This window comes from Cibotium barometz, chromosome 55 (assembly GCF_041138505.1).
Source record: "Cibotium barometz isolate CiBa-2024 chromosome 55, ASM4113850v1, whole genome shotgun sequence".
Taxonomy (NCBI): Eukaryota; Viridiplantae; Streptophyta; class Polypodiopsida; order Cyatheales; family Cibotiaceae; genus Cibotium; species Cibotium barometz.
The window spans coordinates 5,025,045-5,049,392 of record NC_141100.1 but is presented as its reverse complement, the minus strand read 5'-3'; the positions used below and the strand labels follow the sequence as shown (position 1 = coordinate 5,049,392).

At 42.3% G+C, this 24,348-nt stretch overlaps 1 protein-coding gene across 1 annotated transcript; it reads right to left on the bottom strand.

Annotated features, from left to right (window-relative positions):
* Positions 1-639: 639 nt before the first annotated feature.
* On the bottom strand, positions 640-6,691 carry LOC147607277 (uncharacterized). Its single transcript, XM_086790714.1, has 2 exons — positions 5,909-6,691; positions 640-1,302 (listed from the first exon to the last, which is right to left on the bottom strand). The coding sequence occupies exons 1-2, from the start codon at positions 6,521-6,523 to the stop codon at positions 1,051-1,053; spliced, it is 867 nt and encodes a 288-aa protein (XP_086646840.1). The 5' UTR covers positions 6,524-6,691; the 3' UTR covers positions 640-1,050.
* Between the last annotated feature and the right edge of the window lie 17,657 nt (positions 6,692-24,348).

Below are 24,348 nucleotides of genomic sequence, written 5' to 3'. Positions count from 1 at the left end.
TAGCTTCTCTTCTTCTGTCATGCCTTCATATGGCTGTGAGCTTCCTGCTACTTGCTCTCCTTGTCCTGGCTCTGATGTTTTTCTGATTCCTGATTCTAACTGCCTGAGCTAGCATCACCTTGAGTTTCCAATCCCTGGGCTTGCTCATTAGTTTCCGCTGCCATCGGATTGTCTTGGACCTACCCTGAATCATCTTCATCTGAATCTTCATGAATATTCTTCGGCCTCATTGTCTTCCATTCCTTTCAAGTCAAGTCTTTCATGATTTCTTTTGTTTTCTTAGAGGTTTCTCCTTCATCATCATCCTAGATGATTTCATAAGCTCGCAATTCTTTCTTCTTTGATAGTGTGGCTCTCTGTTTTAACCTTGGGGATACATGGGAGTGAGGATCCTACCATGCTTCCTCCAAGGCCCCTATGTATTCGACCTTCATTTCTTCTGCCATCTCTTCCAGTTGCCTGGAAGTCGATAGTGATGTTCCCCCCGCCACACCCCCCCCCCCCCCCCCCCCCCGAGTAATTCTCACTTAAAATGTTCTCAAGAAAATTCTTGGCCACTTGCTTGTATAGCTTGCAGTAAGTCCTACTGAGGGTATCATTGGTTGCATTTAAGTTTGTATTGATCTCAATATGCTCCTTTAGTTAAAACAGCGGAATATATTAAAAGAAAATGATGGTACAAGATCCCATGTGGAAGGTCCATGGGGAGACACAGAGACCAGGAGAACCCTTCAGAAAAAAGGGGGACAAAACTCTGAAACAAAACTGAAACATCTCATGAACAGTTCGGCCAGCACTAACACATGTAAAAAGAAGTTCTGATGCAACAGTTCTAGAGACAAACGGCGGCCAGCCCCTCTTCTATTTCGGGAGAGAGGATGGTTAAACCTAGAGAGCAGATGATTAAGGGCAAAAAACATTGCAGCATGCCAACTTTGCTGTACCAATTTGACATATAGAACCTGAAGCACAGACTGAGGCTCTAGGCAGTGGCCAGCCAGCCCCAGTTGAAGCAAGACTGTCATTTATTCAGACGAGAGGCTGAGAAAATCACATGAGCAGAAGCTTGGGGCCATGAGGGCTTAAGGATCCCCACAGAAGCTTTCTGAAGCCTGGACGTAGTACTCGGAATTCTGAAGTCTTCTTTGACATTCCAGCTGAAGCTCTTGTATCATAGCATCCTTCGTTAGGCAATGCGAGGAGACATGGAATCTCTTCCATTTCCTCCAAGGTAGTTCTTGCCACCGGTCCACCTCCATGGGAACACCACTCGGCCGGAGTTGATGAATTAGCTTGAGTACACTGTCAAGAAAAAGATAAAAGTGGTGATTAGTTTTGATTCCATAAAGAGCTTCATTACGTTGCTTCCAAACATGCCAAAGAAACAGAATTCTGACGGACTGCCACGTTAAAGGGTCAAGTGAGTGGCATTCGCCTAAGAGGACTTCTTTCCAGCTCAAAGGGATTTTCCTAATTTTCTTAAAAGCCTTGTTAAGAACATCCAAGAATTGTCTAGTGTCTGGGCAAGAGAAAAAGAGATGGGGGACCGTTTCAATCTTGGAATTACAGCGGGGACAAAGACCGTTACCATGCCCAAACTTCAGGGCTTTCTCAAGGGTCCAGGTCGCTTTGTGCATGACAAGCCAGGCCAAAATGGCGTGTTTTCTTTCATTAGCAAAGGCCCAAATGAGCTTAAAACGGAAGGCCCATTGATGTTGGTTCCAGGCCAAGGACCATCTCTTATTGAGCTTAAGAATCAGCTTACTTGCTTGCAAGTTGTTAGGTAACTTGACCAGGTTACTGGAGTAACCCCACCGGATGGCTTTCGAAAAGGTTATACAGTCACAACTCATCCCCGGGGGAATGGACACCTTAAGAGCATTACACCTCTGAATGACCAACTCAACTCCACTACGGGACAATATGAATTTATTGCAGATTTGATCCCTGTTTAACATCCCAGTTGAGTCAAATAAGTCGCCCCAAACCTTTATACCAGCTTTGAAACAAGAAAGACTGGTCTGGAACTGTTCATTGGAGATCGGAGACACAAGATGCCCAAACCACACAGAGTCAGCTGAATAGGCATATCTACCTCTCTTGGTAAAGGTTTGAAAAAAGAAGAGCTTTTTGTATTTCATCCACGACTCCCACATCCTACAGCACAGTTTACTACCTATAGGGGAGAGATCGGCCTTTGAGAACAAAGCTTCATTGAGAGAGAAACCCTTCCAAGATCTTTTACCTTTGAGCCAAAATTTATTGATATCCCTTTTGAGTAAGTCGGCCCAAACATCCTTAGAAAAGATGGCCCTTTGCACCCATTTAGCTGCAAGCTTCTCAGCAAGCAACCCGATGTTGATGATGCCAAGACCCCCTTGCTCTTTTTCTAAGCAACATGACTGAAAGGCTACTTTGCTGACCTTCTTACTTCCGAGAGATCCCCCCCAAAGATAGTTCCCCATGATCGAGTTAAGGGATTGGAGTTGGGTCTCAGAGGGTCTCCAACAGGCCAGGAAGTAAACAACAGAGGGGATAATGAAGTGATTGAGGACAAAGGCTCTTGACGCTACCCCTGTGTTGATGTGACTCCATTTCTTGACCTGATTCTTGAGTTTATCGAGCACATAGTCCCACCTTTGTTTGGAAGAGATGTTGAAGCCCATGGGGATTCCAAGAAGCCTGAAAACAACACCATCAGGGATACTCTTACAACCAGCGGACAGGATCGAGGGAGGGGGCAACCCTTCCCCGACTCTGAAGCTGGTCTTGGAGTGATTTATTTGCGAGCCACTGGCAAGACAAAAGGTATCCAGGCAAGTCATAAAGTGAGCAGCAGTCTGCACTTCATTGCGGAGCAGCACATTCGTATCATCAGCAAAAAGCTGCAGGCATAAAGGATCAGCCCTGTTGGGGATCTCAATACCCTTGATATTATTGTCAGTTATTTCCTTGTTAACCAGCCACCCCAGAGCATCCGCAACAATAGCAAAAAGGAGAGGGGACAGGGGACAACCTTGTCTTATAGATTTCCTCAGAGGGAAGGCACCAGTGATGAGAGACCCATTGACAGCCACCTTGGAAGACGCATTCCCAAGCAAGGTTTGGACATACTTTATGAATTTCCTATTGAGGCCAATATCTTGAAGGGATTGGAAGAGGAACGACCAGTCTATTCTATCATAGGCTTTATCAAAGTCTATTTTGAGGAAGATGTAGTTCTGGCCAGAGTTTTCAGCATGTTCCATACCCTCCCAAAGACTAATGATAGCATCAAGAATATACCTTCCCTTTATAAAGCCCTTTTGCTCTTTGAGGATCCACTCATCCATATAGGGGTTGATTCTGTTAGTCAGGATATGAGCAAAAACTTTGTAAAGGGACGAGAGACATATTATGGGTCTCCAATTACCAAGATCTTCTTTCTCATCCTTTTTGTGAATAAGCTTGATAATCCCCATGTTTGTCTTTTCAGCTAAACCTCCCTTCCTCATGGCTTCCCTCCAAATGTCAAGGATGTGAGGGGATAATTTGTCTTTGAAAACAAGAAAGAATTCGTTGGGGATCCCATCTTCACCCGGAGATTTACATTTTTTAAGATGAGAGATAGCCTCCTTGACCTCCTTTTCAGTGAAGGGAGAGTCAAGCTTAAGGGCTAAAGAGGGGTTCACCATCTTCTTCCTAATGCTGGCAATCTTGGCCCTAGCGGCCGAAACTTCATGGGAAGGAGGGAGGGCTGTGGAGAACAAGTTATAAAAGTGGTCCTTAATAACCTGCAAGTTTTCCACATCATCAAAAGCCAGGTGACCATTCGGCTTCTTGACCATAGGGATAAGATCTCTACCTTTTTTCCTTTTAAGGAGAGCAAACATCTTAGGGTGAGGAGTATCAATTTTTCCAGCCCAAACCTCCATGAACCACAATCTAGTAGCCTTAGCAGCTAATAACTCTTCAAGTCTGAGCTGATTCTTAAGCTCAATCAAAGAGTGATTTACTGCAACATCTTTAGACAGATAAATGTCTTGAATCTGGTTCCTGATTTGCATTCTCCGATTCAAACGAATCGTAGAGACTTGCAGCTTATACTCCTTGCAGATAGAATGAACCTTATTCACCAGACTTTCCCATCCCTTGGATGGGGAGATGAATTGATTGAAGGCCTCAGCAATGGAGGCTTTGATCATCTGTTAGATACAAGGGAGACGGAAGAGAGAGGGGTCAAGGTGAGGCCATCCAGCCCTACCTTTGGCCTGGCCAAGGGACAGGTTGCAGATAAGAGGGATGTGATCTGAGATGGTTAGGGAGGGATCCGTGGTAACTTTGATTTTTAGGAACATATCAATCAAACTTCCCGAGGCATACAGTCTATCCAATCTGGCAGCCCTGTGAAAGGAGCCTTTTTGATTGTTAGACCAAGAGAATCCAGTTTTCGAAGAGAGGTCAGAGAGGTCTTTCTCCCCCTTTAACCCATCCCATTTTACCTTTTCATAGCCACTGATGGTACTGCCCAGAAGTCTACTTCTATCAACCTGAGCCTCTACCATATTAAAGTCACCAATGAGAAAGATGGGTCCCACAATCTGAGTGATGGACTGCCAGGTAGAAGCTCTCAAGCTAGCCAGGCAGGGGGCATAAACCGAAACCAGAGTGAAATTGAAAGGGTTGCCCATCCTAACCGCGGTCCAAGAGTGATTAACATCCGACCAAGAATCTAAAATGGCGTGTTCCCATTTCATGTGAATGCCAATAGCAGACCCACCTTTCCCAGAGGGATGATTGGTAGAAAACCACCGAGAATTCCTAGAATTCCTAGAGATTTTTTGAAGGTTCATCTGAAGTTGAGGACCCCCAATTTTGAGCTCTTGAAGACTGATAAGGTCGAAGACAAAAGTTGAGTCCCTTAACCACATATTAATGGCTAAAGCCCTCTCCGGGTTTGTAAGCCCTTTACAGTTCAACGAGAGAAGGTTCAGAGAATTCATTTTTTACTTGTTTTTGAAGGTTTCCCCGCAGATACGGAGGTTCTTAGGACATCTTGGCTTTTTTCTTTTTTCCTCTTCATTTTAGACCCCATAAGAAGGGGAGAGAAGTCCTCCTCGTCATGTTGTTTCATTGGTGAGAGGGACATCCTCTTCATCAACGAAGCATCTTCTTCGTCAAGTTGGGCTTTGAAAACTTCATCCATACGCTGCGTTTTGTCTATGAAATCATCATCTGATTCCATAGGTGAATCAAGGTCTTGACTAACGAAAACACGGTCCTTGTTGGGGACCCTTCCCGGGGATGGTTGATCTGCCCCTGTAAGGGCTGAGCTGCCAGCCTCTTTGGCCTGAAACTGGACTTCTAGACCGTCATGAACCTCAGCTAAGAGGGGGGCATATCTATTGGCTGGGATATGCCAATTAGGTTTACTGTTTTTAGCCTTGGACACATGTTTACGCTGAGGCTGGACAAAAGCCTCCTCCTTAGCTGGGGTTCTATCATTAGAGGCTGGTTGATGGAGGTCGGGGCAATCTCTAATAAGATGCCCTTGTTTGTTGCAATTGAAACAGGCGTTCGGGAGGTTCTTGTAGGTCAGAGTTTGCTCATAGATAATCTGACCCTCTCTGTTTTTGAGGGGAACTTTCTCTTTGAGGGGTTTGGCGGTGTCAACCTCAATGAGCATTTGGTGAGCCCATTGGGGGTTGACGACTTGAAACGGTTTTTGACCTAGAACCTTACCTACAGCACCCCCTATCCTTTTAGCCCATATAGAATACTTGGTTGGCATATCTGTAAATTCCACCCAGACGGGGATTTTAGTGGGTTTGGGTCCTTTAGGGTCAAATGAATCATACCATCTAAAAAAAGAAATGGGGGTATTCCTGATAATCCACTGCCCGCTGTTGATAACAGAAGAGGCGCTTACCTTATCTTCAAATAGGAACATATAGTACGCATTAGGCAGATGCTGGACAGAGGCTACTTTGATGCCCTTTTGATCCCAATTAGATCTAATCCAGAATTTCAGGGTGTCTACAGGCGGTCTTGCACCATGACAGAGACCAATCAGGGCGTGAGAAGCCAGATGGTCTTGCCACGCTGCCAATTCCTCATCATCGCAGATTACAGCACCATCATTGTCAACATCATAATCACCAGTTTTTTCCTCGAATGCAGGGTTCTGTGACAGATTAATCACTGTATTATCAACAGTTTTAAAGGGTAGAGTTGGAACGACATGACCTGATGAAGGCTGGCGCACAGCTTCCGCAAAAGACGCAGGGGGAGTCGAACGAACATGGCCAGTATGGCCCTGAGGGGGGCCGTCGAGAAGGGATCCCCGCGTACCTTCCGCATCACCCAGGCCTCCCGGACCTTTATGCTGACGAGTGAAAGGAGAAGCAGCCTTTTGTGTGGTGAGAGAGCCACCAGGAGGCCTTGATGGCACCTGCTGTAGGACCAGAGACGGTAGAGCAGCTGCTTCGCGAGTGGACTGCGCAGATGAAGAGGTGCCAGCAAGAACCAGATCATGAAGTGACATCCTGGAACAGAGTTCCCCCCCCCACGGGGGGAGGAGGAGAATCGACGGGATGCACAGCAGGCCGACTGACGGAAGAAACAGGGCAAAAGTGATGAGGGTTTAGCATGCAAAGCCAGAGGGCATGGACGACACCTGGTTCGCTCACAGCGGCAAGGCGTCGTTCATGCAACGGTTCTCTCGGAATCCTCTCAATATGCTCCTTTAATAACAGCCTTGCCTTTTTTTATTTTTTATTTTTTATTTTTATTTTTTTTATTTTTATTATTTTTATTTTTCCATCTGATAGAGCCACCATTCCATGATTTTTGTTTTTTCTTCCTGGAGCTCGGTATCCACTTCTTGAAGTTGTAGCCTTAGTTCCTTGTTCTCATCTTGCAACTCCATTATTTGAGCCTCTAAAGCTTTTCCCTTCCCATTCTCCTTAAGCCAAAACATCTTGGGCCATATTAAATATATGACAAGGGTTAGTGTTTCTGAATTAACAACTTGTACAACCACAAAGGAAGGTGGTATACACATGAAGGTAGTGCGCAGAACGTTGTAGGATCTAGATGCCTGAGGTCGAGGGCACTCAGGTAGCAACAGGACATTAGCAGTCTCAAGGCCTTTCACTGTGCTTCCTCTCAGACTTCTAGAAGAGGCTCTAGGACATTTTTCGATCTCTTTTTGTGGTTTTCTGTTGGCACGTGGTTGGCCTTTGGAGGTAGACCAGTAGCATGTCCGAGATGTGGCCATCCCCAACAGTCTCATCGACATTGTCTTTGGGGTTGCTCGAAGGCTCAACAGGTTTGGTATCGGATTCAGTATGGACATGGCCTCTTCCCGTACTATTACATGGGGCACTCTCGCTTGGGCCACTGAGGCCGAGGTTGTCGTGGCTTATGAGGAGGAAGGTGGGGGGTTAGTCCTTCAGGTCTCTCACCTATGCAACTCGACAGTGCCAGTCCCAACCCCATCTATTGGTCACATTGGACTCCTGGTTCGAGCCAGAGATGGGAGATTTGTAGTGGCATTATCGCATGGCACATTTGGAGAGCTCGATGCAGTGAAGCCATCGAAGGCACCCACACCCCGCTTGCGGAGTCCATCAGCAGCATCTGGCTCGACATCATTCATGCCCTGTGTGGCTAGTGGGGGGAGCTTCAGGTTGGTTCTGATTGTATGTGGAAGTGTCGGGAAGCCTTTCTGAGGCTCTAGTGACATCCTCCTTTTCTCACAGATAGTGGTGGTGAGCTCACTTGGCAGTACAGACTACCTATATGGTTATTCCCTCCCTCACCCCTTGTATGAGATAGCCTTCTCCTCATAGAGTGGCCAACCGGAGGAGAAGTGCATCCTTCCTCCCTTTTTTGTTCTTTGATCCTCACTCCGTACATAGAGGTGAATTTGTATCTAGCCTAAGGATCTCCCCCCTCTACACAAGCAAGTATATTCACACACATATATGTGAATATTCTTACATGTGCATGCACGTGTGCGCACACACAAGTTTTACTTGGTATCACATCCAAAATTGAAACTTTATTCTAATTATTATTTTTTGAGCTTTATCTTGTGTTAAATGATCAACATATATTAAGTCAACATTGATTTATTCAAATAACAAGTATAAAATATTTGCATTATTATTTAAAAATAAACAATTTAATATAGTTTCATTTGACCTATTTAGCTTTCATTATTCCTAGAACATTAGTATTGTTTAGTGGTCTCTAATTTTTCAGTATAATTGCCATCTTGGGATGAAAATAATTCCTTTAAACATGATCACTCTTCTCTAAGTAATTTGTATACAAGGCCATCTCCTAGATAGGAGTCGTGATTCTACAAAATGATTTCATATATTTAAGGGCATTCCCTAGATAAGAGACGTCTCGATTCTCATAGAAATTTCATGCCTACAAGGCTTCTATTAGAAATTAAAGAAGCAATTATTCTAATCACAATAACAAGTTACAGAGAAGCAAATAGAGTAGCTAAGCATGGTTAAAAGCAGGAAAAAGAAAGTAGAGGATTTTGATTAAGAAGATGTTACTTATCAAGATTATGGGATGCCTAATCATGATACAAGCACACACAGAGAAGCGAATAGAGTAGCTAACCATGGTTAGAAGCTCGAAAAAAGAAATCAGAGGATTTTGTTAAGAAATTGCTACTTCATATTGCAACAACTTGTAGGCGAAGTCAAAGCATGTATTGTTGCAATAAAGATACCAACGGTCTCATGGTGTAATGTTTGCCAATTCTCACATCATTCTCTTTCATCTATTAAATGTATGGTGACACTTCATGCCATTTTAAAATTGTTGCCAGTTCTCACATCATTCTCTTTCATCTATTAAATGTATGGTGACACTTCATGCCATTTTAAAATTGTTATATATAAAAAGTGGATAAATTAATGTGCATATCATTGACATCATTTGACTTACTTTGGCTGTCGACGGTGGCATGAAAGCACGCACTCACACGAGCACAAAAGATCCCAAAAAAAGAAATGATGTGGTAAGAGGCACAAAAGATCCCAAAAAAAAAAGAAATGATGTGGTAAGAGGCACAAAAGATGAAGATGATAAAGACGATATCTTAAGAGGTCAAGAGAATGATGATAATGTAGATCAACAAAGTCGATAATTTACACCGGTGTATAGATTTTATTGATCTTTTTCTTATCAATTAAGGTTTTACTACCAACCATTAAATTTTCATAGAGTTTAAACCAATTAAGGTTTTACTATCAACTATTAATTTTTCATAGAGTTGAAATGATTTAATCTTCTTCTCTTTGCAGAAAATCCTTTCTAGCTTTGACATACTTGCTTCTTTGGCATCAGCAAAAGCAAAAGCAAAAGCAAAAGCAAAAGTGGGACAAAAGTACATTGAAGAGGATACCAAAGATTCATCAAAAACATATGGAAAGAATCTTGACACACCAATTCCTCACATACAAAAGCCCCATCAGGTTAAATAGTTTTTAATCGTCAAGAATATGTTTTTACTTCTTACTCTATAGTTTTTACTTCTTAATCAAGAATATAGTTTTTACTTCTTAGCTCTATAGTTTTTACTTCTTATTCAATACTTGAGAATATAGTTTTTACTTCTTAATCAATACTCAAGAATATGTTTTTACTTCTTACGCTATAGTTTCAATAAACAATGATGCATGTTGCCCTTTTATGTGCTTTACTCTCTTGATTGCTTTAATATGCTTATTTTTTCGTTTTTAGATCTTACTCTATAGTTTCGATAACAATGATGCATGTTGCACTTTTATGTGCTTTACTCTCTTGAATGGGTTACTAAGAATGTTTTTTTTCATTTTTAGATCCGATTGTTAATTGGTTGAAACTTCAAAGTCCTCTCAAGTGTTCACTGACTTGCCTTGTGGAAGTAGCACCTTGCCTTAAAGTTTGTTAATAATCTCTAATTGTGAGATTAAGATGGAGACTTCTACACGACAAGGGAATGACCCCATACTGACACCCATACTAATGTCTTAGACTTGGGATTTTTTTTTTGCCTTTATTCTCTCCCATCATCGGTATCGTCAATATAAGCGTTCAAAATAAGAGCATCAATGTAAGTGTCGAAACAAGAGAATTTGATAAAAGTGTTGATATAAGTGTCAAGATAAGCATCGAAATATGCATATATTGACGTATATACCGATGCTTTTATCGACTCTCATTAAAATTGATGCTTATTTTGACACTTATACCGACTTTGTGTGTGTGTGTGTGTGTGTGTGTGTGTGTGTGTGTGTGTGTGTGTGTGTGTATAAAAGCACTAGTTGCTCATGCGTCAATGCTCTCTTCCCAATAGCCCACGTCCATCATGCTCCCCCTTACCATGCCGAGATCAAATCTGCTAGCCCTAGTCTATCCCATTCTGCCATTGTGGCACCACAACATGTACTAAGATTTGAGAGATACTTAAGAAAAGGTATTCAAAAGCAAGACATACTTCTACACACAAATGTGATTACATTTATATTAGTGAGAGCATCGTTTACATTATTGTGTTGGAAAATATATGAGCCAAGCTCTTACAAAAACCATTCATAAAAGATAACCTATCTACTTGTCGTCATTCCCACCATCGCCTCCTCCCCCTTCCTCGTTATTGTGAGCCTCTTTCTTGCATAAATATAGGCAAACTATAAGTTACATGCTACCAAACCATAAGTTGTAAACTTAATTAGCAAGGGAACATACTTACATAGTTGTTGACAATGTGGGTCCAATTAATTGGATTCCCTTCTTTTCGAGCAATGTAGATGTTCCATGCCTCCATGCATAGTCGTAATTGTATTGCATATAGGCATGACAAGTTGCCTCTTTCTACAAACATTCATGAAAGACAATTAATATAAGCTATGCACACATTCAAGGGACTCCATAATGGCACGGTGATGGTGTCCTTTGAAAAGATGCAGGGGGGAAGAGAGCTTGAGATCTTGCAAGCACACATACACTCACAAAACCCTAATAGAGAACACACAAGGTGAGAGGCTGAAAATCTTCTTCTTCTCTACTCAACACTCAACACACCACATACAAGATAAGAGTACTCATAATATGAAAGGTACTCAACCAATACATACACGGGTTCTCTATAGTGTGAACCCAACTAAATGAGCTGGCGCTATAAATATGCCAGTCTCTAGAATGGCTATCACACAGCCTGTCATCCCACTGGCCACATATCACCCAAGATGTCACCAACCATGCCAGTGGTGTAGGTGTGGGGCCTATCCCCCAGGCGGGTCATCAGTGTCCACCGCCTCACTGGATGAGCTCGATATCTCAATACTCCCCCTCGAGCTCAACTCCATCTCATGTACACCAAGCAAAGCTCTGAATCTGCGGAGCTTCTTTGTACCCAATGCTTTGGTGAAGATGTCAGCTACCTGATCCTTTGTGCTGACATAAACAAGGTCAAGGTCTCCTGCCAAGACCTTCTCTCTGACGAAGTGGTAGTGGACCTCTATAAGCTTCGTACGAGCATGAAAGACTGGGTTCCTGGCCAACTGTATACTGCTAATGTTGTCACAAAAAATGACAACTTGTCTATCCAGATAGACCCAAATCTGCAAGTAGCTTGCTCAACCAAGCTACCTCACATGCTGCCATAGCAGCTCCTCTCTGTACTCGGCCTCTGTACTGGATAGAGCAATCGTAGGCTGCTTCTTGCTGCTCCAAGTCACAGCAGCACTCCCCAAAGAAAACATGAAGCCACTGGTAGATCTTCTATCTGAGATACTACCAGCCCAGTCAGCATCTGTGTACCCATGTACACATATCTCTGTCCAAGTCTCATAGAATAGTCCACAATGCAAAGTAGACCTCACATATCTCAGTATGCGTCTCACTGCATCCAAATGCGGTTTCTGTGGAACCTGCATAAACTGACTCACCAACCCAACAGCATAGCTCAAATCTGGTTTGGTGATCGTCATGTAGATCAAACTTCCTACTATGCGCCTGTACATAGTAGGATCCTCCAAGATCTCTCCTGAATCTGCACTCAACTTGCCATTCTGATCCAATGGCACGGAAATAGGCTTACAGCCTGTCATACCATACTTGGACAACATGTCCAAGCCATACTGTCTCTGCAGTAATCCAATACCATGTGGTGACCTAATCACCTCAATGCCCAAGAAATATCTAACCTCCCCCAGATCCTTCATCTCGAACTTCTGTCTAAGCAAGATCTTTACATCATCTCTGCATCATGGTCCCCCGTAATGATCAAGTCATCTATATAGATGACAACAAGCACAACCCCTCTATCACCATGTCTCACATACAGCGAGAAATCTGCATTGGTTACATGAAAGCCAATAGTGACAAGATATTCAGAAATCTTGTCAGACCATGCTCTTGGTGCTTGTTTTAAGCCATACAAGGCTTTCTTCAACCTGCAAACATGCACGGGGTGACTCACATCCTCATAACCAGGTGGTTGCAACATATACACCTCTTCTTGCAAATCCCCATGCAAGAATGCATTCTTTACATCCATCTGATGTAAAGACCATTGCTTTGACGCAGCCACTGCTATCACAACTCTCACTGTTGCCATCTTGGCAACTGGACTGAAAGTTTCCTCATAATCAATCCCATATGTCTGCGCATATCCTTTGGCTACCAACCTAGCCTTATACTTGTTTATACTTCCATCACTGTTATGTTTTACTTTGTACACCCACTTGCATCCAATGGCTTTCTTGCCTTCAGGCAATTGCACTAAATCCCAAGTCTCATTTCCATATAGTGCATCCATCTCTTCATCCATAGCTTTCTCCCAACACACATTTCCAACAGCCTCATCAATGCATGTGGGCTCTACATCCTGTAGAACCTTTGCCATATATGCATAATGATGTGCCACATAACCATCATAGGTAAATCTCTGCAGAGGATTTTTCACTCTCCCAGATCTTCGCAGCTTTTCATTCATGGCTTCCATAGCCTTCTTTATACCAGGTGTTCTCATAGATGGGATCCCAAGCTCCTCATCAAGGCTCATATCTGAGCCACTAGACTCTCCATCAACATGAGAATGCCCTGCAGAAATGTCAGGCATACCAAGGGGCTCAACCACTTTCTCTTTTCCTTTACGTGATGTACTAATCACATTTTGCAGGACTGGTATTATGACGCAGCCTGCCACTCCATGGTCTATCAACAGACCCTCTAGATGAGGACTCTCCTGGTCCACTCAAAGACTGTGATTGCTGACCTGCATTCTGTGCAACCACACTTCCACTCACATCAGCGCCAACAGCTTCTTTTTCAGCAGCATACCAATTGCTCATCTCATCAAAGACCATCCCTGCTTACCCTCAAATCACGTGTAGCAGGGTTATAACACTTGTATCCCTTTTTCTCAAGGGAGTATCCAATAAACACACATTTTTCAGCTTTCGGATCCAGCTTAGTTCTCAGCTCATCTGGCACATGCACATATGCAATGCATCCAAAGACTTTCAGATGAGACAAATCAGGTTTTCTGCCAGTAAACCTCTCCTCTGGAGTTACATCATGTATGGCTGCAGTTGGAGTCCTGTTCATGATGTATATTGCTGTAGAAACAGCCTCAGCCCAATAGCTATGCGGCATATTTTTCTCTTCCATCAATGCTCGCGCAATCTCAGCAATGTGCCTGTTTTTTCGCTCAACAACTCCATTTTGTTGCGGAGTGTATCTGCATGTGAACTGACTCCGAATACCATTCTTCTTCAAAAATTCAGAGAACTCATTGGAGAAGTACTCTCCCCCTCCATCAGACCTTAGGCACTTTACATATTTCCCTGTTTGCTTTTTAACCAAAACTCTGAAATTCTGGAAGTGAGTGAACACCTCACTATTCTCCTTCATGAAATATACCCACACTTTCCTTGTGTGGTCATCAATGAATGTCACATAATACCTGCAGCCTCCCATAGACATGGTCTTTGTAGGACCCCATACATCTGAATGCACAACATCTAGTGCATTTCTGCTCACATATCTGTTACGTGGAAACACATGCTTTGTTTGCTTCCCAAATTGTCATGCTTCACATATTCTCTGCATACCTTCCACTTTAAATTTTGGCAGCCCTGTCACAATTCCTTTAGTCTGCATAGACTTCATTCTCTGCACATTCACATGTCCAATTCTTTTATGCCAAATGTCTATGTCTGCAACTCTGTTGCCTTTTGCAACCAACCTGCACTTGTCTTTAAAGTCTTCAACATAACAACCATCAGGGTTAAACCGAACCTGCAAACCTTGCTCAATCATCTGGCCAACTGAAACCAGATTCTTTGTTATGTTCAGAACGTGAAGTACATCTACAAGGTACTTCACTTTGCCATCCTGCATAGACAATGGCACATCTCCAACATGGGCAATTGGATGAGCAGTGTCATCCCCTGTTTCCACAAAACCTGGTCTTTCCAGGTTTTTCATCTCCTTGAACCACTCCCCATGACTTGTCATGTGGTTCGAAGCACCTGAATCCACATACCACACATCATCTTTTTGTGCTGCTTCAACATTTTCAGACATGGCATTCACGACATGCTGCATAACAAACAACCTTTCATTATCCTCATTATTTCTGCTTGAGGATGCATAGTTGTTTTGCTGTACTTTCCCATTTTGCATGTTAGCCTGCTTCTTATAACATTCTGCCTGCACATGTCTAGGCTTACCACAATAATAGAATTCACGTGCATCATTATACTGTCTTTGCCAATTTCCACGGCCTCTTTGACTCCCCCTGCCTCTGAATTTGCCTCTTCCACCTGCGTGTTGTTGTTGTTGTTGTTGTTGTGTATTCTAGGACTGTTGTTGTTTGCTGCTGTTGGCCATAATTCTGATTACCTGTTCGGCCACCTCCTTGACCGCGTCCACGGCCTCCTCTACCTCGTCCTCTTCCTGAACTTGTGTAGAAGGCCTGTTGCTCTGAACTGTTTTTGTTTTGTGAAGACTGTTGGTCTTCACCCAAGATCTTCTCTTCTATAATCAGCATAGACAACAAATCTGTAAAGTTGGGATGTTTTCCCGAGTCTGAATAGACGTCTTGAACGCCTTGTATTGTGGCCCGAGACCACGTAGACAGACTTCCACCTTATCATCATCATCTACTGACACACCAATAGATGCAAGGGATTCCACAATACCCTTTATCTTCAATGCATAGTCATTCACTGACATGCTCTTTTTCTCCACAGTATGAAGTTCATTCTTCAACTGTATCTTACGTGCCTTGGTATTTATTTCATAGAGTTTTACCAAGGTGTCCCACGCCTCCTTGGGGGACTTGGCATCCTGAATATGCCCAATCATGGTGTCCTGTATACTATTGGAGAGCCAATACATTACTTTCCTGGCTCCTTGGTTCCAGTCTTTAAACTCTTTCACAGCAGTCGGATTTATGTCCGGTATCTCCGGTGCCTCTTCATGCTCACCTTCTATGTAGTCCCAATAGCCCTTTCCCATCAGGAAATTTGTCAACCTGAACCTCCAAGCATGGAAGTTATTCTTATCTAGCTTCTCAGCCACAATCTGAGTTATCCCATCATTTGACATCTTGCCAAACACACAATTTTACCAGAAACAGCACTCTGGTTTGTCCTGCACAAACTGCTGTATTTCTTGCAGAGCGATACTGTAGTACTCTCAAATGTCACAACCAGTGACTTCAATGTGCATACATACACCCAATGGCAACTGTTGACCTCTTTGCAGCACCCACAGTGTCCACCGCCTCAATCTGTCTTCCTGCAGTTCTTAAAACAGAGTTCTGCAGAGAATATGACTTACCAGCAGTGCTCGAAATCGCCTGCTTTCCGAAAAACGGTGGTCCAGACGCGCCCGAAACGCGTTTTCGGCCCAGAAAACGTCGTCCGATAGGACAGTATAGTTGCCCTATAGCTTTACTCCCGTGAAGAAAGCTCCTCAATCAGGGATCGTTTGCCGGTGCCTCCCGTAGAGCTCCTGACAAGGGTGTAGTCACCAACACAAATAGGGAAGAGTAGTTGAAGCTCTTACCCCTCGTACCGCTTCCTGTGGTTCTCTTGCTTGCAGCTCAGCCCTTAGCACGAACCAGGCTCTGATACCATGAAAAGATGCAGGGGGGAAGAGAGCTTGAGATCTTGCAAGCACACACACACTCACAAAACCCTAATAGAGAACACACAAGGTGAGAGGCTGAAAATCTTCTTCTTCTCTACTCAACACTCAACACACCATATACAAGATAAGAGTACTCATAATATGAAAGGTACTCAACCAATACATACACGGGTTCTCTATAGTGTGAACCCAACTAAATGAGCTGGCGCTATAACTATGCCAGTCTCTAGAATGGCTGTCACACAGCCTGTCATCCCACTGGCCGCATATCACCCAAGATCTCACCAACGATGCCAGTGGTGTAGGTGTGGGGCCTATCCCCCAGTCGGGTCATCAGTGTCCACCGCCTCACTGGATGAGCTCGATATCTCAACATCCTTGCCATTTTTGAGTTGTACAGCTCGTTCTTTCCATTGGGGATGTGATAGTTATTGGCGTAGATGTGACAGTTACTGGTGCAAATCCAGGATCGTCCAAGAATCATCTCTTCCTCCATGAATCCTATAGGCATAATAAATACCTTTCCAACTACGAGATTATTTCTGATAAAATTCCAAAAACCATGGTTTTCCTAATTGATAAATGCACACTGCAAACCTGTGCATTAGTGGCCTCGAGGTGGGGTTTGTTTAGAGCTACCCATGTTTCATAAGAGATCAAGTTATGACTTGATCCTGTATCAATCAATGCATTGATTGATCCCGTATCAATCAATGCAATGCTCTTAGTGTGACTATCTTTCGTAGAGATTTTTACACTGAGGCGTGCAGGCTCAATGTGCAGGTCATCCTCATTAGGCAAGGTGAGTGAAGCCATGTTCACATGTAGCATTTTTCCTTGTAGTCTCTATTTTGCCTTGGCTTCCCTTACCTTGGCTTCTTCTTGAGCTTGTTTGATTTTTTCCTTAGTTAGCTCTTTCTTTTGTTTTAGAAGATGCTCTTGGACGAGCATTTCGTGGGTCAGGGGTTTGTAATACTTTTTGAGCTTACTACCACCATTGATGTACCCTTCCATTTCTACCCCTTCGATAGTTTCAATTCATACTAACCCTTGAGGGGTGATTTCAGACACTCTAAAAGGTCCTAACCCTTTGTATTTTAGTTTCTTTTTCTTGGTGCTTCCAACACCATACATGAGGACGAGGTCCCCCGTTTCCAGTTCCTTGTGTTTCAGTTACGGTTGAACTACTGTTTTCTTCATAGTTTTTCGACCATAAGTCCATGTGATTCAATTAGCCGGGTTTCATCGAGTTTTTCTAAGTCAACCAACCTCTCGGCTAACACATTTGTATGATAAGCCCATAGTGTTGAAGTCAGCTTGTGTTCCCAATCCGTGCGACTTGCTTCTAAGGTTTTAGTCAAGATAGCACATAAAATCTTGTTTGTGCTCTCTGCTTGGCCATTTTCCTATGGGTAATAAGGTGATGATTTGCGATGTGCTACAAGGAATCTTGTAATTGTTTAATCACCTCATTAATGAAATGTGAACCTCGGTTCACTGACTAATTCAAGTGGGTAGCCGAATCTGAAAATGATCTATTCATATAGGAACTTGGTCGTAGTTCGAGCATCAGCTCTTCTAGAGTCTCTTGCCTCTGCCCACTTAGTGAAATGATCTATGGCGATCACATAACGGGCTTGTGGATGAATGCGTTGCTAGACTAATGGGTCCAACAAAATCAATACCCCATTTCTCACAAAGGGTTGTCTCACAATCACAGGGGTGAGTGGCATCATGTCCTTTTGTTGTGGGATAGCAAAACGTTGACATTTCTTGCATCTCTTCACAAATTCTATGGTGTCCCTCAATAATGCAGGCCACCCCAGTCCCGTCGTTTGAAGCACCTTGCGAGCTGTAACTCCTTTGGCAAAATGTCCTCTGACTATTCCTGTGTGCTTCTTATAAGATCGTTATACACTCATCTTCTCGCACACATTTCTTGAGGATATCATCCTTGCCTAGCTTATATAATTCTCGAGCAGTCAATTGATAAGGTACAGCCAGCTTAATAAGCCGACACATTTTATCCTTGTTCTCAAGGGTCGATCTTGCGAGAAACCATGAGCTAGATAGTCAGATATTTCCTCACTCCACTCAGGCACCATGTTAAATTTGAATAGAAAAGCATATGGGAGGTCATTGTCAATGCCAGTTGTTGCAGGTTCCCCATTTGGAATTCTAGACATATGGTCTGCCAAGACATGTTGTGTTCCTTTTCTCACCGTGTGACCGAGGTGTGACCGTAAAGTCGAATTCCAGGTGTAGAAGCAACTAGCGTGTGATTCTTCCTATGGTGCAAGGCTTGTTCACAAGATATAATACGGCCTGATGGTCCACAAAGAATGCAAATTTGTTGGCCAATAGGTAATGTCTATATTTCTTTACAGCATAAGCCATGGCCAATCCTTCATGTTCAGTAGTGGTGTAGTTTATCTCTACATCATTCAGTTGACGAGACTAGTAAAGCAAACTAGGTAATCCAATTTGAATTCCCCAAGTTACATCAATACGTATCTTATAGAGCGAAGTTCAATGCATCAATGTGCACGTGGAATACAAGATCCCAGTTGGGTGGTCTCAGGATTGGTGCACTAGGCAGTATATTCTTCAACTGATCATAGGCCTCTTGGCATTCCTTAGTCCATTCAAAGACAATGAGTAGTCTATATAATGGCCTGGCAATTTTAACATAAAATATGATAAAGCGTCGATAATACCTAACGTGGCCCATAAACCGTTGTACACCTTTGTAGTTGGTTGGTGGGGGTAATTCCAAAATCAATTTTACTTTGCTTTCATCAGTGTGGAAAAACCATTCTTAGACATAATGCACCCTAAGATTACACTGTGCTTGATCCAAAATTGACACTTTAAAGGGTTTAAGGATATATGATATAATGGACATCTCTCAAACACCTTTCTCAAGTAAGCTAAGTGTTTAGTCCAGCGTGAGTGTGCACACAGATCATCAATGAATACCTCCAGCCACTTTTGCAAGTAGTCCTTGAAGGCCGTGTACATCAGTCCATTGGAAAGTTACTGGGGCATTGGTGAGGCCAAAAGGCATAACCTTATAAGCATATGTTTCCCACATCGTACTGAAAGCTGTCTTGTGCTGGTCTTCTGGTGCTATGGACACATTATTATAGCCTGAAAAAACCATTTGAGAAGCTATAGGCTTCTTCGCCTACCCATTATAATACATGTTCTGTATATGGTAGTGGGTAATGGTCTTTTCTGGTGGCGGCTTTAACCTTTTTGAGATCAACATAGACTCTAAATTTTTCATTTTTCTTTGGCACAATCACCATTAGTGAAAGCCAATCTGTGTGCTTGATTTCATAAATGAAATCCGTAGCAATGAGTTTATTGATTTCCTCCTTTGCAATTGTTGCATATTTTGGATTCATCTGATATGGCATTTGCATGGATGGTCTTGATCCTTCCATGATCGAGATAGTGTGTTGAACCACCTCGGGTGATACACCATTCATTTCCGTATATTTCTAAGCAAAACAGTCCTTGAATTCTTTTAAGAGAGTAATGAGCTCTTTTTCAGCTGGTTAAGTCTTTAGCAATGTAGAAAGGTTTGGTGTCCTCCCCTAGCTCTACAATATCAACCTCCTGCTGTACCATTGTAAGACATGGATTGGCCATCTTTTTTTACTCTTTTAGCCGTCAATTGGACCACTTTTCGCTCGTGGATGGTGTATGTTTTAAAATGGTCCGATACTGAGAGTAGGTTTGGCTTGTCATCCTCCTCATCTTTTGTCTGAGCCATCACCTTCTTTGCCTTGTGCTGGGCTTCAACCAAAGCCTTATTTATTTTTCTACATCCTTCCTTTGTGAGTTTAGGCATTTTCGGCTCTTGTGGCATAGCCTTTTCCTCTCTTTTTTCTCATGGGGTTATCTTAACTCCTCACCCAGTTCTTAGAAAACTCCTCGTTCACCTTAGTGAACTCGAGATATCTTAGCCACTGGGTGTTCGTGGGCTTACTTCGTAATAGGGAATTTTTTCAAGCGATATACCTCTTTTGTTTATGCCATCTCCTGAGGTGTTGGGTGATGTTGTGGTCTTGCGATCTAGACCCTTTTGTGCTGGAGGCTTCATCCTCTATTTTCTCTTCTCTTGGTTGCACATCTACCATGCACACTGAGGTGGTAGGAATGTTTCCCGATTTAACATACTGGGTTCCTCTGGAGGGCAACACATCTAGAGTGGCAAGCATGTGTATCCAGTTTTCACTAAAATTCGGAGATGGAAGTGAAGCGTACATTGCGGCCTCTTCCTCTTCCCATGAATTCTCCTCAACTGGTTGGTAGACTTGTAAGGATGTGGTTTGATCTGTGGTGATCGAATCATTTCCAAACAATTGGCCTTCCATGGGGTGTGCCTTCCACGTATGTAGATCGATTTTTAGAATATGCAAATCCTTTTGAATATACACTTGATCTAATGCCCAATCATGCAGCACCAATTTGGCTTCCCTCATGAAGGGTCTGCCCAAGATAAAGTCCATTACAACAAATGTATGATGGTAGCAGAATGAAAAGATCTTAAGCCTAACATTTTTCAACAGCCCCATTGGTCTTGAGGATGTTCCATCTACCATCTTGATGATTAGATCTGCTCTTTTCAATTCTGGTTTTCCCCAGTTTTCCCAACACTGTTTGGTAATAATACTCACCCCCGCTCCTTCATCCCCCAGGATAGCTAGTGCTTGGTACCCATTATCATGGATTGGAATTGTGGTGTTCGTATAATCACTCTCATAATACCGGCCCAATTGATTGACAGATTTTTTGACGAATTTGGGTGTTCCTTCTTCCTCAGTGCACTAGGATCTTTTCTGCTAGGGGTGAGTGGCTTTCCTCTGTAGTGGATGTTGGGTTCAATCTCTTGATCTTCTTCCTCAAACATTCTTGCCATGAGATCACTTTGAGTCCCTTCCTTGGACTCTTTTGGAATTGGAGTAGGCATGTCCAATCTCCTTTCCTTAATAGCTCATTTGTTGGATACACTTTATCCCTTGGCCAATTAGTCCTTAATTTGGCTTCGTGATTGCGTTGACACTCCTCAACCAGGGTCCAAGCTTCTTCAAGCTTCCTTACCTCCTCTTAAGCATTTGGGTATTCTCCAATCCCCGTAGGGTTTGCTGGTCTCTCCCTTTCAGTTTCTTGGGTATGCCCATTCTGTTTCAGCATTTGGTCACCTTTGTCCTTTGATTGGATGGATTCGGTATCAATGGTATCATCTTTAGATCCATCCTGAGTTGTGACCATGGTATCTCCATTGCCCACTTTTGTCACTCTTCTTCTTCTTCTTCTAGTCTTGGAGGTTGTAACACCTCTTGGGGTTTTCCCTTTGTCCACTTGTTTTACTTACGCTTGTGTCAGGACATTCAGTGGTGTGATATTCCTAGGACGCACACTTATAGTTCTGATAGTGGCATGGTTAGAAGTAGAGGTGGAACTACTAGCGCGATATGGGCAGTCTTTGATCAAATAATTAACACAACACTTCACACATGAAAGTGTAGGCATGATATTAGTCTGTGCTGCGTGATTGGCTAAGTTTGGCTAGCATTAGCCACATTCTTAAGAGGACACTCTGCCAGTCAATGAGGTCTATTACAATGAAAATATTGTATGGGTACCCTTCTCATAGTTGAGTTTATGTCTTTTCCTTTCCATTGTATAGTGGTTTGAAACACTAGCACTGGCATGTTGCTCTGTAAGATGGAATATTCTGGTGTGATCTTTGTGGGCTCCTCATAGTAGTCATTATTGACTTCTACCTCCCTCATCCAAGGGCTCCTCAATCAACACCTAATTGATTTTGGCATGTGGTGGCTATGGTGGTAGGACAGGAGGCAAAAAAGGTGACATGTCCTACATTCGGAACATCCCTCTTGGTAGGTAGGTATTTTGCTGCCCTTTAAGGGTTATACTCTTGTTTGAAGCAAGAGTAGCTACCAATTCACTTTGGAGAGGATTAGGCCAAAAACAATTGAATTATTAAAAAATTCAATGTGAATTATTAAAAAATTCAATGTGGATGGCTTAGGACAGGAGAGCAGAGTAACAGTGCATAAACACCATTAAGCTTTTACAAAGGGGGAGGCTTCTATTTATAGGAAAAAGTGAGCCTCTAACCAAGCAAACTGATTCTAGAATTTTTCAGATCAGTTTGGTCAATTTTTGACCATTTTTGGGTCAGTTCAGCTTACTTTTTGGATCTAGTTTTGAAATAGGAGAGAGAAGAGATGAAAATATCTCATTTTATTGATTAAAAATTGGGAGTAATGATGAGAAAAAGGTGCCTACTTCATGAGGGGAGATCCCCACACTGAGGTGTCAAAATTCAGTTTTTTAATTTTTTCTTTGGTCCTTAGTCCACTCTTCATCTTATGTGAGCATTTACTCATTTTTGGGAGGTTTTTCTTTTATTCTTCAATTTATCTCCTCCCTACATTTGAATTAATCTTATTGGTCCATAGGAACCTTAATTGGACCATAATTCAATTTTTTTTAAAATCTGGACCCTTAGGCTAAGGTCCTTTATACCTATTTTTAATTAATTCCAATTGCACATTGGAAAGTTCTTTTTGAATTTCTGTTTCAGGGGAAACCATTTTAGACACTAAGAGGATTTTTATATCAAAAAATATCTCGATTTTGAATTACCTCTCTCTAGATATTTTCTCTCTCTAGGCCGAAACAAGGTAAAACATGATCTTTCTTTTATTTCAGAGAGGGGAATAATTATAAGATTAGAAGGGAAGGTTCTTACACCTGCACACCTCAAAAGCTGGAGGGAGGAATCTTACATCCTACCCCACTTAAAAAACGCGAGATGTCCTCATCTCGCAAACTAGAGGACAACTCTTTCCCTTAAGATCAAACTGATTTTGGGGTTCCTTATAGTCTAGTGAACCCAACAAAATCCTGGAATAAAGATCCCTTATATAGAACTCATCATCAGATAACAATTCATTCAGATCATATCATTCATATCCTTAACACAATAATGGTCCATTAGACCGAAATTTCCATCTGAACATTCCTCCATGGGAATTTCAATTATACAGGTTTTTAATTTGTCATCCCTTAACTTGATCCCTTAATTTTTCATCCCTTAACTTGATCCATTGGGTCAAGTGTTAACAATAGCAATCAGCACAATCCACTAATCTCATAGTGATAAGGGAAGTTTTTCTGGGTTTGGTTTTGGAAGAACCGAGGGATTAGTCTCTTGTCTGGATGCATGTGGGCGAGGCCCCGAGTGAGGGACCCTGCCTCGCACAAGAAGTATTACTTCCGCTGCTAGCACCCCAAAATTTGTTGCGCTGAGAGGACAGGGATCTTTCAGCTGGTATCAGAGCAAATTGGCTAAAGTGGATCAACCGAGAAACTAGAAATGTCAAAATTTATGAAGTAGTAGTAAAAGGTTGTAATTGTGTGATGAAATTCATACAAATTGATATTCAGAATGAAGATTCATAAATAGGTAATTGGGTCTTCAAATGGAAGTACCGCAATTGTATGGAATCCCTGACTTGCTTGAGGCCTAGACATGATGGTATTTACCTTAAAATTCCAAGGACCGTGACTCCCTGTATATACCAAGGGTATAACTGTAGCTCTTTACTGGCAGTATATATGAGTAAATCTAAGACCTTGAAACTATAAGCAAAAATGCTATTCAGATGATGAATTGGAATGTGGTTGATATGATTTTAAAATTTTGGTTGAGAACTGATGAGTTGATTTAGATTCTGATTGAAAAATGATGATTCTTGAATTTTGGTTGAAAAGCGATAAGCTGAGCAAAACCACAATGAGGATGAATGGGAGGACTCCCTATGATGATGTTCGTAACTGGAATGACGATAATGACTTCAGCAAATCACTATGAGATTAGTGGATTGTGCTGACAGCTTGCTACTTTTAACACTTGACCCAGTGGATTAAGTTAAGGGATGACAAATTAAAAATCTGTATAATTGAAATTCCCATGGAGGAATGTTCAGATGGAAATTTCGGTCTAATGGTCAAATTGAACTGTCATACTCAATCCAAAATACCCTATTTTGGCATGCTTTCCAAAGCTTCAATTTGCATTATAATGGTTCAATCAAGTGTGGATAACTTGCATTGACACCCAAACAAGCTCAATGTTACATATTA